The 19,008-nt window shown below is 37.5% G+C and overlaps 1 protein-coding gene across 1 annotated transcript in view; it reads right to left on the bottom strand.

Moving 5' to 3' along the window:
• Positions 1 to 19,008, bottom strand: part of ADGRV1 (adhesion G protein-coupled receptor V1) — a 421,530-nt gene that overhangs the window by 304,558 nt on the left and 97,964 nt on the right. Inside the window, exons 32-40 of the mRNA XM_074952844.1 lie at positions 18,630 to 18,811; positions 17,047 to 17,858; positions 15,244 to 15,453; positions 10,663 to 10,793; positions 10,280 to 10,379; positions 9,197 to 9,376; positions 6,062 to 6,225; positions 5,358 to 5,451; positions 920 to 998 (exon numbers count right to left, since the gene is read on the bottom strand). Coding sequence (XP_074808945.1) covers positions 920 to 998; positions 5,358 to 5,451; positions 6,062 to 6,225; positions 9,197 to 9,376; positions 10,280 to 10,379; positions 10,663 to 10,793; positions 15,244 to 15,453; positions 17,047 to 17,858; positions 18,630 to 18,811 — 1,952 coding nt within the window. The remainder of the gene's footprint in view (positions 1 to 919; positions 999 to 5,357; positions 5,452 to 6,061; positions 6,226 to 9,196; positions 9,377 to 10,279; positions 10,380 to 10,662; positions 10,794 to 15,243; positions 15,454 to 17,046; positions 17,859 to 18,629; positions 18,812 to 19,008) is intronic.

Raw genomic sequence — 19,008 nt, 5'->3', positions numbered from 1 at the left:
AATGGCCATTGTCCTTGTTTCATTCACAAAGTACAAAACTGAATGCATTTTAGGTAGAACAAGTGAAACTTTATTAAACCCTGTGGACTGCTCTGTCAACGTGGATGATTTGCTTCCAGCCTATCTCCGTGTTTCTTGTTCCACTGATGTCTTGTGAGTAACATTCCCTCTAGGGCAATGGAAACTCTGACTCCAGTTACACTGATTATGTTACAGTCCTTGCTTACGTGTATACAGTGAAAGGAACACCTGTGTAGGGGTGTGGAGGTCCAGTAGATTTTATGAGTGGAACAATGATGACTGACAAGTTGTGATGGAACCCAACAGCCTGAATATAATTTGGAGAGAAAGATCATATTCCTCAAACCCCATTTATTCAAGCTGGTGCAGAAATGAGCTTAGCTGCACCAAAATATATAGAGATATAGACAGACAGACAGAGACCTCCACAATGAACTGAATTTCATCTTTACAGCAGAAGAGAATATATTTTATATACATACAAAAATGCACACACATCCTCCACCAAATCTTGAGCTAAATCTGAGGTATGTTCAGTGAAATTCAGTGTGATGGGGAAAGGGAAATTGGCTTGAACTACATTTATGTCCCTCTCTCCATTCTTGGGGCCACCTGATCACCCAACTGGTCCATGGTGCAAAGCAGAGTAGCTAAGGTCAAGACCAGGGATAGCAAAGGAACTGCTGCACAAGCCCCAAAATACCTGATGATTCCCCAATGTAAGAGAAATCCTTCATTTGCCAATTCAGATGACTTTAAGGCTGCTTTGCCACACCAAAGGTTTGATCTTGCTTCCACTGAAATTGGTGGGAATTTTGCCACTGATTTCCAAGGGAGAACGAATAGGCACTCAAGCAACTAGTGACAGACTAGGTTCTTCATGGAAAATGAGACTTACTTGGTATTCTGCCATTCAATTACTCCTCTCACTCCATCATTGGCATCTATAATAATCTGAGCCGCCAAGCCTTCTGCATCTAAAGATAAAATACAAAGGACTAAAAAAATATCAAAAGAAAGAAGAAAACCTGTTTATACTCTGTTTTTAGGGCTTGGTTAAAAATCTGTTACACAAGCGCCAATAAGCTTTACACACAGAATACGTAGCACTTTGTGTCTCCTAAGTGGGAAAGAGAGTGGGCAGATTAACTGATAATGCACAGAGAAAACCTTGTCCCCACTAAATGAAATGAAGAACTATCTTCCACACAAAGAGTGACATATTACTAGACATCTCTGTCTTACCACAGGTACATACAACATTACAAACCAATAAAAAAAAAGCAACATTACAAGAATATTAAGGTTGCAAACATCAGCACTGAAAAGTTAGGAAATACCAGAATTAATGTTGCCCGTGCAATCTTAATTTGGCCTCTTGGTGCACATACATTATGATCACATGCTAGTTTTTCCATACACCCTACCTTCATTTAGTGCACAAAACGAGTGGTAATCCCAAGTAAGCTGTTATTGAATATTTTCTTTTATCCTCATAGATAGAATATCAGGGTTGAAAGGGACCTCAGGAGGTCAACTAGCCCAACTCCCTGCTCAAAGCAGGACCAATCCCCGATTTTTGCCCCAGATCCCTAAACGGCCCCCTCAAGGGTTAAGCTCACAACCCTGGGTTTAGCAGGCCAATGCTCAAACCACTGAACTATCCCTCCCCCCATCATTCAATGTGTGGTCTCATTTCTTATTTACTGTACACTACTTAAACCATTCTGAGTTCAGAATTACTAATTTCCTTATGGGAATTTCTATGGTGCTCATCACTCTTACACTTTGTGCTCCATAAATATTAATACACTTATCTTCATGATACCCATATGACATGAGGAAGTTTATTATAGTCACTTTACATACATGGAACTGAGGCATAGAGAAATTAATATAAACTGTGTCCATTCATTTTGGATACCTAATATGAGATGCCTATGGTTTAATTTTTCAAAGAATGTAGCACTTTACTTGTTCAGAGCACAGGACTGCCAGGCAACCTAAATTTAGGCATTTCCTCACATAAGCATTTGATGTTGAAACCTTAATTTTTAAATACTTTTGTTTATGTAATTTCCTAAGTTTAATAATAATAAAAAAATTTGAAAAAAATAAAATTTCATCCTATTGAACCATATTTACTCTTCACATGGTTCATCAGTAGGGTTATGATCTTTAGGTCCATGGCACAGACCTCTATTACTTGAGCTGACTGAACTGTGAGTAGTAGATGACTGTTATCCTAGACCTGCCACTAGAGGGGATGGGGACACACATTATCAGTGGGGTTCACAGTTATTTGCTAGACAGGAAAAGCTTGTTGAGGATGAGGAATAATGGGTTTAACTCCAGGTTCTGTAGGAATGTGGGCGCTAGGGGCTGCAGACCTTTCTGCCCCTGTGCCCCCCAGTTTCTCCTTGTTCCCCTCTGTTCCTGTCTCCTATACTCTCCAACTCGACTCTCCTTACCAACTCTTTCCCTTATCCTCTCCACCCAGCTCCTGCCTTTTCTCATGTCCCTTCCCTTCTTTCCAGCTCTTGCCCTTCTCCTACCTTTGTTCCTATCCCCCTCTGCTCCTGCCCCTTTTTGCCCACTCCAGGTTCCTGGTCCTCATTCCCCTTTCCCAGTCCTCATCCCTCTGCACTTGAATGGGGCTCTTTCCTCCTTTTCTTCTGTGCTGCCTGAGTGTCAGCAGTGGGAGCACTGAGAGCACAGGAGAGACAGTCTCCACAGCATCTCCCTGTAGCCAGGTGGAGCAATCACAGGTAAACTCCTGCTCAACTCTGAAGCCCCAAGATGGAGCAAAGTGAAGCTGGAATCTTTGGAGAATTTAGCTGCTCTGCTCTAACAAGCATCTATTAAGCATGTGGGAACTTAGAATTTTCTAAGTGTTATCGCTTGGCAAAATTTTGGTGGATTTTAACAAGAACAGCAAAACAAACATCCCTGACACCTGGGTGACACCCCTATCCAATTTCAAGTCCCTGCTTCACAGAATGGAGGCACTAGAGCTTCTCTAGAAAATGTCAGACATTAAAAAAGGTAAAAACAATGAATTTTCCCCAACTTCATTCTCAGAAATTTTGCTGAAACCAGAAGACGCACCCTGAGTCAGACATCCAACATCGGGCATTTTAGCACAAATGCTTGAAGTTTGGCAAAGTTATAAGCAATTGAAGCTAATGAAAAATGTTGTGCAACTTTCCACCTTCACTGCCTAGAATATAATATTTTGTGGGTGAAATCCTGGTCCCGTTGACTTCAATGGGGTTTTGCCTCTCACTTCTGTCGGGCCAAGATTCCAGCCTATTCCTAGCACTGACCCTTTTTGACTTCCTAAATTGTGAAATTTAGCAAGTAAGTGAACAATACAGCGAGCATGCTGCATCTCAAAATGTTCTTTAATCGCTTATTTTGACATCTGTATAGTACCTCAATTTATTTACAACATAATGAAGTTTAAGTAATATGAGATTTATAATATTGACTTCTTGATTAAATCTTTGCTGGAAAATGAGGAAACGGATAATTTTGTGCAAATTATAAAGAGTGTGGATAGGGAAATGTAGACTAGCAAGATTCTAGTATAATATTTAGAGTCTAGAATTCAGGGTTATCAGGGAAAATCAGGGGTTAAAACTTACCCCTATATATAACGTGTGCATCTGCAAGCCTGTCGAATATTTGTCCTAGGTTTGCCACTATATCAGGGCTAAGTTACTGTAAGTCAAGAAGGTGCTCAAGTACCTCTAATAATGCAGGGTAAGACTAAATAAATAGCCTGTCACAGAATATAGTTCTGGAAGATAATTTGTCTCACCCATGTGTTACTCTTTGAATGTGCACTAAGTATTTATGGTTTAGAATCAGTGAACTAATCACAGCTCAACCTGCACAAATCAGCACTGGATGTTGTGTTTACCTTTCAGTCTGTAATGAATCAACTCAGTCATTTCTACAGGCATGCAAAGAAAAGGGAAAAGAAGTCAAAGAGAAACTGTTAGAAGCACACTGTAAATACATTTCTTTAACATTAAGGGTCTGATCCAGCTCTCTTTGAAATCAATGGCAATTTTGCCATGGGATCAGGACTCTAACCAAGCAAGATGATAAATGAAGATCATTAAAAGATTAATTTCAGGTTTCAGAGTAGCAGCTGTGTTAGTCTGTATCTGCAAAAAGAAAAGGAGGACTTGTGGCACCTTAGAGACTAACAGATTTATTTGAGCACAAGCTTTTGTAGCTTACGAAAGCTTATGTTCAAATAAATTTGTTAGTCTCTAAGGTGCCACAAGTCCTCCTTTTCTTTTGATTAAAAGATTAAGAAACCCATTGAAGTTGATCCTCAAAACCAAATGTAATATAAACAGTAATAAAAAGAGACTTTATGAAGTCTGTCATCTCACTGGCCAGTTACACAAAGTATTATTTTGGCACATATGTTTAGATGCTAAGTAAACAGTAACCAGGGTAAGAACACAACTCTGGAGGAGACATAAGGAGCATACCCTTTAATACTCTTTGCATACAGACCAGACACAATGGTAATCCTTGTGCTTAGGGAATGCAAGGCTTGAGTGAGGTTAGTGCTAATATGGGTGTTATTCTCTCAAAGATCCCCTGGCCCTACTGTCCCACTCCTATCTGCAGAGGTCAGCAGAGCACACTGCACCTTGTATATAAATGGCCATGATCCCCCTGCAACCCTTTAAGCTCCTAGAGGCACAGTGACTGTCTGGTGTAGAATGCTTACTGGAACTTCTCCTGCTTTGCCTAAAAGGCACACCACAGCCCTACCATTTTCTCTGGTGAGCTTCTGTTAATAGGCACTGCTACTTTTTGAGAAATAATCCCTGTTCACCAGCTTCTGTTTGAATGATCCCAGCTGTTGACCTGTGCAATGCATCACAGGCACCATGCTGTATTAGACACCCAAAGACGTTTGAGTTAGTCAAGCAATGATTATTCATTGGTGAAATATCACAGCAGTAAGTTTTCTCACTGTCCAAACTATTTTCATATTAGAATACAAGAATCAAATTTCAAGATGCAAATTAACTTTTCCTCATGAGACACATTTTACTAAATGACAAAGGTTTTTTAAAAATTGAGATTAATTGATAATATACATCCCTTAAAATCACCCCACCATTTGCCCGAATCCCAAGAAATGTAAGCTTTATGATTGCATAAGCCTCCTTTTCAGTTATTCTTGCCTTGACCCTGCCTTAAATCATTATACTACTGTAATAAATATAAATACAATGCGTTATTACATATATACAATTCATATAAACTGTGAAGTAAATATGGTACTGATGCAGATGTTATACCCAGTCTGGGAGGGAATGACATCAAAGGATTCATGACAATTTCAACAGATGTTAAATTAATCAGGAAGAATTCTTGCACTTCTGGTATATCATCCTGCAGAACAAAAGCACAGTAAATTCTCCTTTTATGATCCTTTAAGATGTGAGTCAACCAAAAAACAACACTTAACTTATGTCCCAACAATTTTAAATTATATTAGACTTTATTCATTTATTCCTGTCCTCTTAAAATACAATTATTAGGTCTGAAATTGATCCTCATTGTAATATGTTTCAAATAAAGTATTATATTTTGTTTAAAAGATACTACCGTGACAAAAAAAGCTATTCCTGAACATAAATTTCATTGTGAATTTAAAAAGCACTAGAAGTACCCACTTGAAAAAGAAAAGTATGTAGCAATCAATCCATATAAATCTGTAGGCAATGAAGACTATTCTGAATTCTAGGTATCAACTGAAGCTTAATGAGAGTTTGATTCCATTCATGCATGTCTAGTTGTAGCCACTCTCTGTGATTAACTGTACCCCTCCGGTTTCCACATTTAAAATTAGGGCAAAAAGATCCTTCCATTATTTCTTCTGAGCCACAACGAAACAGTATACAGCATGAAATGATGGAGAAGTTGTGGGAATTAAGACCCAGATTGTGCACCCACTGAAGTCAAAGACAATTGTGTATTGATGATGAGCATTAAGATTTACCTCTAGAATAGTAACATTTATAGAAGCTGATGTTTCTCCTTCCCCTAAAAGCAGCCAACCAGACACAGGTATGTAATCAACTCCTGGTTCAGCCAAGGTCCCTTCTGTCTGATTCCTTACTCTGAGCAATCCTGGCACTGTTGCATATGTAACATTGATAACACCTAGTAAATGTGGAACAAAACAAAAAAAAAGTTCTTATATTTTAATTCCTATTTAACTACAATCCAAATAGACAAAACAGACAAAGTGCAGGAGAAGGGAGTATTATCCTCATTTTACAGATGGGCAACTCCATCAGGCAGATTAAATGACCTGATCCAAAGCCCATTGAAGACAACGGGAGCCACTTCATTGGCTTCAGTGTGCTTTGAATCAGGCTCTCAGTGACTTGTAACTGGTCACCAGGAAGTCTATAATGTAATCCAGAATTAAAACCCACATCTCGAGTCCCAGTCCAGTGTCTTAACCTCAAGACCATCTTTCTTCCCTCTTCCAAAGGAAAAAAGGCTCCAAGACCTTTTTTTTAAACACTACTAATTTAAAAGTGTTTTGCAAAAGGGAGAAAATGTGGTTTTGTGGGTATTTTTGCTGAGATTTTTCTTTCCCTCCTCCTAGCAAAAAGCAGAGTACAATCTAATTAAGAAGTTTAGGGTTTGACACAGTAAAACTAAATGGACACAATGCATTAGTACAGAGGTTCCCAAAATTTTCTGGTTCAGCTTCTCTTGCACTAGAATGGTGGATGAGCACAGCCCTCTAACCACCCACTTCCTACCCACACCGTCTATCCCTTATGACATGTTCTAGAATAGGGGCCTTTCAAGGGGCTTAATGGAGTTAGGTACCCAACTACCATTGAAAGTGCATCTTTGAAAATCCCAGACATTATCTCTACTTTATTCTTGCCGCTCTCTGTCCCCTTTTCTTTTACTTCTCCATTCTTTTCCCGCTTTTTCAACTTTTAATCCCTTTTTTGTTCTGTTTTTATTCAATTCTTATGTCTTTTCCTAGTTGTTCCCACTCCCTTCCCCTCAGTCAATACAAGGCAACAAACAAAGTTTGATTCATTCTGAAACACAGTGTTGCAAATTGCATCCATCCACAGAAGCCAAGTGTCAGAAATGCAGTATCACCACTTATGATCAATAAGTGACAGACTAGCTAGTCCATTCGAACAAGAAGCTACCAATTTCCTGAGATCTGAAGATGGTGGGACTGAGTGGCTATTTGTGTTGTGACCATCTACCACCTGGCTACAATCTAATGTATAACATACCACTGCAAAAAACAACTGAGCAATCAAAAATTTACCTAAATGGACCACTGCTAAAAGAGAAATGGAAAGTAGCTGCATTCATTAAGGAATAATCATTTGAAAACTAGTCATAATCCCTAACAATATTTTATGTTTGATGAGAAAACAAAAAATGATGGAAACCTACATGAACTTAAAAGGACATTTGACTCTGGCTCATTCCTTCACTTCTTGTGCTAGAAGGAGTTGGCAATATTGTAGAGGTGATACCTGCAACTGCTCAGAAAGAGGGAGATTTTGTCCTAGTGTATAAGCAATAATTATTTTTCACATCAGTTGCTCTCTATGCTGTGTCATAGCATAATGGTTAAGCAGGTGGTGAATTGTAATTACTACTTCTGATTAGCTAAAAATTGCACCCACATTTATTTCACCCTGCCTCTCCTACTCCACCTCTCCAAACCCTTCCTTGTTGTTCATCCTATCCAAATGTTATGTCTTCTCCTTTAGAGAATTAGCTCTCTGGGGCAGGAACAGTAATTTACTATATATAAGCTTGGAAAGATTAGATTTTTATCAGTAAATGTTGATAAACATTGACAGGTTTCAGAGTAACAGCCGTGTTAGTCTGTATTCGCAAAAAGAAAAGGAGTACTCACTTCATCACTGTAGCTCACGAAAGCTTATGCTCAAATAAATTGGTTAGTCTCTAAGGTGCCACAAGTACTCCTTTTCTTTTTTGATAAACATTGAGTTGCTCATACACACACAACTGACAAAAAATATTTTCACCCATAATAATCAAAACATACAGATAGACAAAGTAAGAACAATGCTTCCTAGGAACTTATCAGAGATTTATTTAGGGATATTTATGTTGTACATTTTGATATGTGATGTTGACAATTTATGTTTTAACAGTTATAAAACTAACTTTTTGAATCTCAACATCTACTGTCCTTAAATAATTATTGTATGACCCCCCACTGCCTGACCCTTCAACAATTTCCTGCCATTGTGAAATTTTAAATCAATAAAAATTAAAAACAACTTAAAAATAAACATTGATATTATCCATTGAAAATATTTAAAAAAATTAATTCTGCCAAGCCTAGTTGTATATTTGTATAGTGATTGGCACTATGGTGCCCCAGTCTGTTCTACCACAATACAGCTTATTATTAGGTAATAATAATAATAATAATAATAACAATAATTACAGCCACGGGGACACAAGTATCTCATATAAACACCCAAACAGCTTTAGGAAATATCTCTTGGAGGGCCAACACATCACCATACTGGGCAGTAAAGTTCTTCAAAAAGGGGCAGGAGAAGGGAATGACATTAAAACTAGCAGAGTTTCATGAAGACCTAAGTTTAAAGGCCCATTCTCCCCACCACTTCCACCAGGGCTCCAATAGTGTGTGGTTTTTGCAGGGACTCGTGGATCACAAAGGAAGCACTGTTATGCAGGGAGAAGTCCTTTCCTGCACACAGAAAACGAGTACTTGTGGCACCTTAGAGACTAACCAATTTATTTGAGCATGAGCTTTCGTGAGCTACAAGTACTCCTTTTCTTTTTGCGAATACAGACTAACACGGCTGTTACTCTGATTCCTGCAGACAGTTAGAGGTGAAGGGATTTGGGTAAGTTTCTGGAGGGGACTGACTAAAATTGAAAGCAAGAATATTTGGTTACTGTCCTCTTTAACTTTTGGCTGTAACTACATTTTTGCAAGTAAGATTCTGAAAGTAAGAGAGCAGACACAGAGATGAACATTTGATTCATCTGACTCCCATTGACCTTTCCTCGTCAAACAGAATGTGTTGCAGAAGACACATAAAACCTCTGTATCTAGAGAAATTACACAAACCTAAAGATCCAAATTCTCTGCTGATGAAAAGTTGAATAGTTTTGTTTGCCTCTTGGATCAAAACCATCCTGGATGAAGAAGCAAAGTTCAAAAGTCCATGTGGTTCATCACTGGCCTCTATTGTCAAAACAGCTTCATACCCTTGGCTATCCAGGACAGCGGCACCCATTGAAGAAACGCCTGTAAAACAGTCAATGGAGTAACTACACAGAATGTTAAGCAGCTGAGGTGGGGTTTTTTTTTTGTTTTTTGTTTTTAATATTAGCAATGGCAGTTTGTATTTCTATTTCCTTCAACATGCCATGCAGTCAATCATATTCCCAGTACAATGAATCAGGGAGAACATGATAGCGTCTATTGTGTTTCTATGCCCAGTGTGGATCCATACATGTTCTAGAGCAAATATAGCACAATACAACACAATAAAGCTATATCTAATGAAAGGATAATATCAAATGAGAAGACAGAATATCATCCAATGTACATTCATATGATGGGTAATTACAGGGTAAGGTTTGGTTTTGCCAGCGTGGCTGGGGCACCTTGAAGCAAGAACTCCTTTGCAAATCTAGCCCGGCTTTAGTAATGGATATTTGTTTAATAGTGACTATGGGCAGAGAAAATGCAGATCTAGATGCTTCTCCCACAGCATAATCTGAATGGCAGGAATAGAATCTACTGCCCTCCTTGTATGCAGAAATCAACAGTCAATGGGGAAGTCTGCTTGTGACAGGACAAGACGAATTGTCTGAACAGATATAAATAGTGGCTTATTTCATAGCCACTATAACCAAAAGGCATTATTGGGTCCAATTCTGTTCCTATTTACAGGGGTGCAGCTCTCACAGAATTTGCTGAACAGAGTTGATCCCAATGTAAAACCAATCAAAACATACCAGTCAGAACACTCTAGAGCCAGTATGCACATAAAGAAGGACCACCAAACTTCAGTACATGGAAACAAAGTTTCACAACTTAAGTAATAAAGTACAGTGCTTTAAAAAGTCACAAATAAATTAAAACAATAATGCAAATGACATCCTTTTCCCATTTGAGATTCACCATGCTACACTTTTGCATTACCTTGAGTTCTGATGTCGAATAGGATTACTTGGTATTCTTCCTTTTCTTCAGGAATATGGTCATCCAGCAGATGAACACAGAATGTTAGATTCAATGACTCCTGTTTATTTTAAGTGGCAAAATAGGTTAGTTACCGCTGTACAAAACCCAGGATGCTATCTGTCACAGATTTTGAATGATTCCTTCCAAGAAGTTTTAAATTTAAAATATCAAAAATTAAAAGCTACCTACAATTCGGACCTCTAAGATAGAGAGCTACAAAAATCAAATAGGTCAGGCAACAACACTATTTGGAAAGGTGTTCACTCTTTTCCACTTCAGCCTTAATTTCAATATTATCTCTAGCTTTGGCTGCTGAACACAGTTACTCTGTATGGGGTTACCTCGGGAAAGAAAAGTACTCCAGAATAGTTTTCAAAGGTTTGATCTAGGCGATGTCCAACAATTTTCCAATTAACAGTAACATTTCCCAGTCCAGGAGCAGTTCTTAGGATGTGGAACTGCAATTCTTCTCCTAGGAATAAAGAACATCATAAAATGTTTGCTGTAGGGAAACTGCCTTGCTGTGTATCAGTCATATAAGAATCAGAAGCATGCATTCCATAATCAAGGTAACTTTTCCAAAACCAAGAAATTCAAGTATCCACTGATACTTTACAGAGAGGCTTACTATGTAATACACGTTTGCTTTTAGCATAAAAGAAGAAGGAGAAATCCAAATTCTAAACCTTTCAGTTCTGTTTTTAGTTCAATTTTGAAAAACGTAATGGAAAGAGCTATCAAATGCATGCGAGGACTTATAAAGTAACTACAGCGTAAAGGCAAAAATGAATACCCATCAGAACATGCACAAACACCAGAACAATGGCAATCCGTAGACTACACAAGATAGTAAATGCTGTATGTACTAGCTATGACACAAGTAAATTCCTATAGCAGTTCACTGGCAAGAAATATACATGTTGATAATATTGCACTGTAATGTAATTTTCCACAATGCATGCACAAAAATGCTTGCAATTACCTGTAAATTCCGTTTATGTGAGTTTTAACTTACATAATAGCATCAGTTATAGATTTTTTAAAATACAAAAGAAATTTTTCACAAAAAGTTAATAGCTTCCTATGATTTCTCAAGACATACTATATCAATCGACCGAACTGTTGTCAATGTTAATTTATAAAAAATACAATAATTATACTTTTCGCATTTCTATCATTCAGTCTAATGGACAATTTAATAAAAAACTAATGAATAGTATAGCAATCATTGCAAAATGTATGCAAAACAAAAAGATAAAAATAAGCTCATAAATGTAAAAAGATGGCTTGAGGCTTCATATATTATATCAACATGAAGATATACATTAGCGTGTATAGTTGGGGGGGTGAACATATATATGTATACATACACATTATATGACAGATGTTTATTTCTAAAACATAAGCATACTGCATATGTATTTCAGCAGTATTTTTCAGGTGCACAAGGTTTAAGCTTGCCAGTACATACAGTATTGCATTGGCTTCTGAAAGACAGGAAAATGTGCAGAAACCTACAGTATCAAAATATTTGGGTATGTTAATACAACACATCTCTTAGCTGTCTGAAGGTTTTATGCTGCATCATTCTTATTCACTAAAATATAAGAAAATGCATGCAGCTAAGATTATATTTTTCCTCCTTAAACAATATTTTAGGGGTACATAAATACAGCCTTCACAAGTTCTGTTCAATATTTCTACTGCCAGAAAATGACTTTCTGACCAGTTTATATTAGAAATATTCAAAGAAATGATTCAGAATTTTTCTCACTGTTGCTAATCCTGGGCATAATCAAATCCATGGAACTACATGGTTCAAGTTGCCTCTGAACAAACCCAGCCGGAGGGCAAAAGAGGGGAGAAGGTAGGGCTGGCTGAGAAAGGACCAGGTGCTTCTACATCTATCTGAAACTACCACTCACAGAAGAGGCAAGATTCTCCTCCTCTCCTTTTTTACCCTGCGATTACTTTTCTCTGGATAATAGTCCAGTGCAAAACCAGTCTATGTGGCCAGCTAGGACTTGTGTCCCTTACTGTTGCATAAAATGGGCATATGATTGGACTTGTTGGGTCTGTATCATGCTATAACACCAGTGTGACTCCACTGGTTTTTAATGGAACTCTTCCTGGATTATAGTGTGTGAGATCTCAGCCAGATCCAAAGGTGCACCTGAGCTCAGCCTGGTGCAGCTAAGAAAGGGAAGGAAAGGTATGTGGCTAAGATGGCTTTACACCACATTGGCTCCACCATGATCATAGGGTCAGGTGGGGGCGGTCCAGCCCCGTGTAATTTAGAGCAGCCATGTGACAGAATACTTATAAGTAGTATTATGCTGCTAAAATTGACAGGAAGGACATCATAAAATTATTCTAGGTATTTTCTGTTCTGTTGAAGAACCACTGCTATCCCATATTTGTCCATCACTGAAATGAGATGGAAATTAGTTATTAATTTTAGGAGACCACAATAGAAAATTTTTAAAGAAGCAGTATAAATAATTTTAAGAAAATATATGAACTTTACAAACATAAAATGAAGCCCATTTACAATAAAGTAGAATAGTATGTGTATTTAGGCGTCAGCATTTCAAATCCTGGAATTGTGCTGATGTTCACACCTTGCCTTAAGCTGCTCCATTGCTGTTTCCAATAGAAAAGAAAGTTCAAAATCTATTCAATGTGACATCATTATGATTGTGTTTCTGAAGAGCGGCAAACCTGAGTATACACAACAGATCTACGGTTTCCAAAGAGGAACATCATCATATTGTTCAACACTGCACTGAAACACATTCTATCCTATTTGAGAATTTTGCACATCCATTTAAAAACAAAATCAATACTTAGAATATTTTAGTACCACAATTGCAAAATGCACAAAGAAGACACAGCATATTTCAAAATCATACAATACAATGATTTTTCATTGTTCACAACAAAATGAATTATGATGTGGGAATCAGTTACAATGTGCACTCATCTTGAGCACTCATCATTAATCAAAACACTGGATTAAAAGTTCTAATCTAAGTGAACACTATTACTGATTCTGGGCAGTCCATTAGTGACCAGTATTACTAAGATCTTTGGCTGTCATATCCAGAAAGAACTCAGGTAAAAGTGAGTATTAGGAATACAATTTCTGCCTTCAGTAGACTGGAACAAATATAAAAGGATCTCTGGAGACTGAAAATGTTTCATTAGGTCAATTTCACTTTTTTCCCCTATTTTAATTTTTTAGTGTCTTACCCAAGTCTGAAGATTTATACATGTGGCTTAGGGACAGTGAATACCTGCCTAAAAATGAGTGAGATGTACAATATTTTTATCTTGAAAATAACTTTTTTAAACTGATGGACAGTGAAACTATTTAGTAATACAGTAAATATTAAACAACATAGCATTTGGAGTTGTTTTGTCTGGTATCAATAGTTATGGTTTCAGCACAAGAAAAAACAGGTATTAAAAGGCAAAATCAAGCTCTCCGTATGCCCCTATGAAGACCTAGTTCACTCTTTTTAATCAAGAGATTCTATAGGATTATTTTTTTTCTTGCTGCAAGCCAAGCATTCTTGTTCTTTTGTAGCTGGAGAATCAATGCTCATTGGAGTTTCCAAATAGAACAAAACATTTCAGTTCCAAAGGACCAGTTTTGCTATTGTTTTGTAAATTAACTTTAACAAGTTGAAAAGACTCATGAGGGTCACCATAATCTCTGGTACCAAGACAGTTTCTGTTAATTCCTTGTGCTCATTGATGGCTCTTCTTAGCTTGTCAGATTACAGCTGGTTTGACATGCTGATCAGAACCATTAATGCAGAGGAATAAAGGATGAAAACTGAGGCACACACTAGCACAGAATCAACATAAACCACCTACATAAAATTTTCAAAGAGTTATGATGTCCTTTCATGTATAGCAATTATCATATTTGGTTTACAAAGATCAATTGAGAATTTTTTTTTCCAACAAAAAAGTACAATCTACACATTCTCTGGGAAATGAACGTCTGTTTTGTTTAGTTTGTCTTGACAGACTGCTCATCAAATTTTAGAGGAATATGATGCTGTAGCTCTTTTAGATTCAAGCAAAAGACAAACCAAAGCAATCACCATATAAAAATACAGCAAACCTTTAGACCAAACATGCAATGTGCCCCTTTAAGGCACTAACAGAAAACATTTTGTCCAATTCAAACTCTTACAGTTCTTCTTGAATGTCCACATGACACTATTTTAAGCCTGACAGAGACAAGACAGGACTGATACACCCCAAATCAGTGGCCATAGTCAAAACACAAGTGGTAATTCACCCACCAGCAGGGCAATGAGGGAATGAGAAAAAGATGTGCTAACCCTTAACAAGGTCCCAATATCTTTTTAGTAGTGTCTTTCAGAATATTTAAAGCAGGTGAGAATCATTAACAGATTCTATTCTATTATATAAGAAGTTATACATAAGACCACTGCTAGATATGCATAGGTACCTATATAATATGAAGTCAAAAGGGGTTGTATCCAGGTGCAGAATTTGGCACTAAATGAATATAAGGGGGAAAGTTAAAAAGGGGCTACTAGGTGTTAAAACTAGAGTGACAAGATGTGAGCTTCAGAAAGCAAATGGGAAGTACTGCTGAAGTTATACATGTTTTGAACCCAATATAGCATGTTTTGAACCCAATCTCCCTCTATCCAGTCAATGGGTTTTCTGAGTCTTATATTTGAAAGACATCTAAACTACAATGGAACACATGAAGGGTAGCTAGATAGTCCTTTGTCTGCATATACTCAATGGTTCTCTGATTACTTTTACCAACACAATTAAATGGACAAACAATGTAAGTCCTCATTAAAAGAAAGTATGAATAAGGAAGTTGATCGCAAATGGAGTTAGTGAGGTCAACATAAAGAGGAACCCACCTTCATGACCAATAACAGACCTTGAGGCTGTCTGAAAGCTAATAACTCCTGCCACATTGTCATTAGCCAGAATAACCACAGTGACAGTGTCTGAGCTAGGAAGAATACGACTTCCTCCTTCAGTGTGGGTTAGGCTGATTATAATATTTTCATTATCCTCTGGCTCTGGATCATCTAAAATGGTCAATGTGACCATCTTTTTAGTTTCACCTGTAAGGAAAAATAGAAGAAAATATAGGTATCAAAGCCATAACAAATGGCATACTGGATAGCCATCTGTCTCGGATGGTTTAGACACAACAAATTCTGCATCTTGGCAGAAGGGGTTGACTAGATGACCTTGCAGTCCCTTCTAACCTATGATTCTACACTTTCAAAGGGGGCTTAATCATCCTCTTTGTTAGGAAATACTTAAAAATATATAAATTATGTAAATCTATACCACTGCAACAACTATTCAACGTAGCATGTCAATTATAACAAACAGCCTTCAAACAGGAAATAATTAACTTTTGAGTGAGCAGAACACTTTAATCACTCAGTATTTGCTTCAGCTTTCTAACTCTATTTGGAAAAGCGGAGAGCTCTTGTAAAAGAAAATTACAGTGCATCCTTTTCTCTCTAATGAACTGAATTTGAATAGTCTTACCAAGTCGGAGTTTAAATAACAACCTAAATGCTATATATATATAGGGGTGTACACATATACACACACACACTCTCTTGTATGAATTGAATTTGAATAGACCAACTCAAGGTTTGCATTCAACAATCCTCTCATCCCACAACCCTTTCACGTGGACTTGGTATCTACCTTCCATGCTACCCAATCAGACCAATATAACTAGAAAACTGTACTAGTCAACTAGTTCCCAAAAAACCACTGAAATCTCCAATACAATCCTATTGTTCAATGTATGTGAAATACCTAAGTACGTTTTAGGGTTATGGTTACAAAATACATATTTCTTACCCCACTGTCTTTCTAATTCCTTTTTTAATCTGTTTTGTATGAATCTTTTTTTATAAAGTACCAACAAAATTATATCTCAGTGTCAGAATTACTACTGCTGGTCATTAGTTGGAGTCTGATGACTCATCAACATAAATGACATAGTAAAAAAGTGTATATTACACTCCCTTCAGTTGCTTGTAAATGACCTCTCTCTATCATTCATCAAAATGATGTGTGTGTCATGCTGCATTGCATATAAGCAATGTCTGCCAGTTACTTATTTGTCTCACTTGTAAATTCTTAGGTATGCTTTCTTTGTTGTGAAATTAATAAAATCTTTTTTAAATTAAAAAGATACTTTCGTTTCAAGAACACAGCTAATTGGGGAAGAGGGGGCAGCCATCTTAAAAGTTTGGCTTTTTAAAGATTAGTTTTTGCATTGAAGGATGAAAAAAAAAAAAAACCTTTGTGCCTCATCCTGATCTCACTTACACTGGTACAACTACTGCCTTCAGTGGAGTTATTCAGTGTAAATGAGATGAAAACTAGAGGTTTACAGTGTGCTGTGCAACGTTCTCTGAAGGACCCAGTCATGTTTACAAATTTTACTATTACATTTATATATATTTTATTACAGGAGATTGGATCTTGAGGCTCATGCTGATGAGCTGCTAAATATCACAATATGCTTGAGAATGTACATCTATCACACAACATAGTGTATTCCAGAAGGCATAGCCTAGTAGTAAATTGACACCCAGGTTTAAAAGTCAAGAAATCTACTTATCTAGCTCCCTCTACCTTTCTCCATCTAGAAAGGGAAAAAATGAATGTAAACCTTGCCTCACCTTCAGCAAACACCAGAATCTCACCACCACCTACAAAATCCAAGTTTTGGGTAGCTGTTCCACCAATCACACTCCATTCCACTGTCACCTGTCCCAGGCTGCCTTCTGTTCTGTGTATCATAAGCTGCACATTGGTCTGAGGACATTCTTCAACTTCCACGTATAGACCTTTCTCTGTTGCATTGAGATTTACACAGTAGATCACAAACACTCCAAAGGCATCTCCATTCATCGTTATGACAACTGTGGAGGTATTTGGCTTTCCTATCATTGGCTGGTTTTTTAAGCTGGCTGAGGTGTTCATCAGTTCAACCTTCAAAAGGGATACAGTAAACTTCTCATCCAACTCTGGCAAATTGTCAGGAAGTATGGTAACTGTGAGATTTGCAAACTGTTCCCCTTCCAGCATTATGGCCCATTGACCTGTAACTGATTCATAGTCACTGCCAGCAATGGCTTGTGCACCAAAAAGAGAGGACACACTGGTGACATTTTTTTTGTAGGTCCAGAATCCTGAGTTATTGGTTACTTGGCTGATCCATGATGTCAGCCAAAAACACAAAGGAAACCCAGAGGCACTAGAGAATGTAAAGGCGAAACATGCTTGTTCTTTTAGGCACTGAATTGCACAGGTGTGTAATGGATCACTTGCTGTTGAGACATTCACTTTAGTCCTTGACAGCTGGTTAGGAATTCCTTGCACAGGAAATTCATAGTAGGACAGCATATCCTGGCCTTGCTCTATTGCAAGAGCTACTACATCAACCTCAGAAGTACTGTAGAACACCTGCAGTTCACCAAATCTTCCCTCACTAAAGGATGTGGTGATGGATAAGACAGTCATATTAATAAGTGAAGACAGTTTTTCTTACATCTGTATGTCTCTACATTAAGAAGAGTGACCTGAATACAAGTTATCAGCCTTTTCAAAATTGTTCAGTGGTTTCAAACAATCTAAACACCATTCAAAATCCATCCTCTCTGAAGCGGCTACTAGAATAATTTAGCTGTGGCCCTGTGTGAAAGGCACCTCTGATTATTTATAGTACGTGTTATGGTTAATCATACATAGCTGAAACAATGCAGATTACTCCCCTTGCAACCTGCTAGCTATGCCAGATGGCCAAGGAGAGAAGCCAGAGCTGTCCTGCCCTGTCCTCTCTCTCCTTCCATTTATTCATAGGAGGTCATATAACAGAAGTAATGCCTGCTCTCCCTCCCCCATGCCTGAGTCATGATATAGACAGCTTCTACACAGCCATATTTAGCCTTGCCCTCTTTTACCTTCTGTCTAGACTCCTAGGAGCAGGGAACGCTCTTGCCCTAAATGTTTATAAGAATAAGACAAATTTAAAAAGACGTTTCTTTCTAAATGTTTCTGATAAAGAGACATATGTGGTTTAAACTAAAAGAGCATAAATATAGAAGCCAAAGATTACTCTGATTAGATGACAAGTTAAACTGTACAAGAAGGAAATCAGAACAAAATTTAAAATGAGAAAAAGCTCATGGAGTTGTAATTTCGGTAAAGACACAGGAGAAGGACCACGAATACTTACATAAAAAACAAACATTAAACAAACCTTCTCTTGACAGTTATGTTTGCAAATGAACTTCTTTCCAGTGGCTCCTGAATTCGGTACAAGGCGTGTTGAAAACAGACTGTTCCATAAGGATTATCATTGGCAGGTATTATAATATTTGCCATGCCATCTAACCCAATAGCACCTCCATTTGAGGCCTGGGTTAATTGCACATGGATAACCTAAAAATATAATTAGACTTTCCTTAATAACATTATATTGTGAAACCAAGATAAATCATTTAGGGCCAGCTAGGTTTGAACTATTGGCTCCCATTGGTGAGCAGTAATAAGTAGTCCTATTGACTGCAGTGCGATTACTCATGCAAGGAATTGTTCATCAATAACACCAAAAGGTTCATGATATAGCCCTTCGTGTT

This window comes from Natator depressus, chromosome 5, assembly GCF_965152275.1.
Source record: "Natator depressus isolate rNatDep1 chromosome 5, rNatDep2.hap1, whole genome shotgun sequence".
Taxonomy (NCBI): Eukaryota; Metazoa; Chordata; order Testudines; family Cheloniidae; genus Natator; species Natator depressus.
Note: the sequence above shows the minus strand (reverse complement) of the source record. Positions and strands in the feature narration are given on the sequence as shown.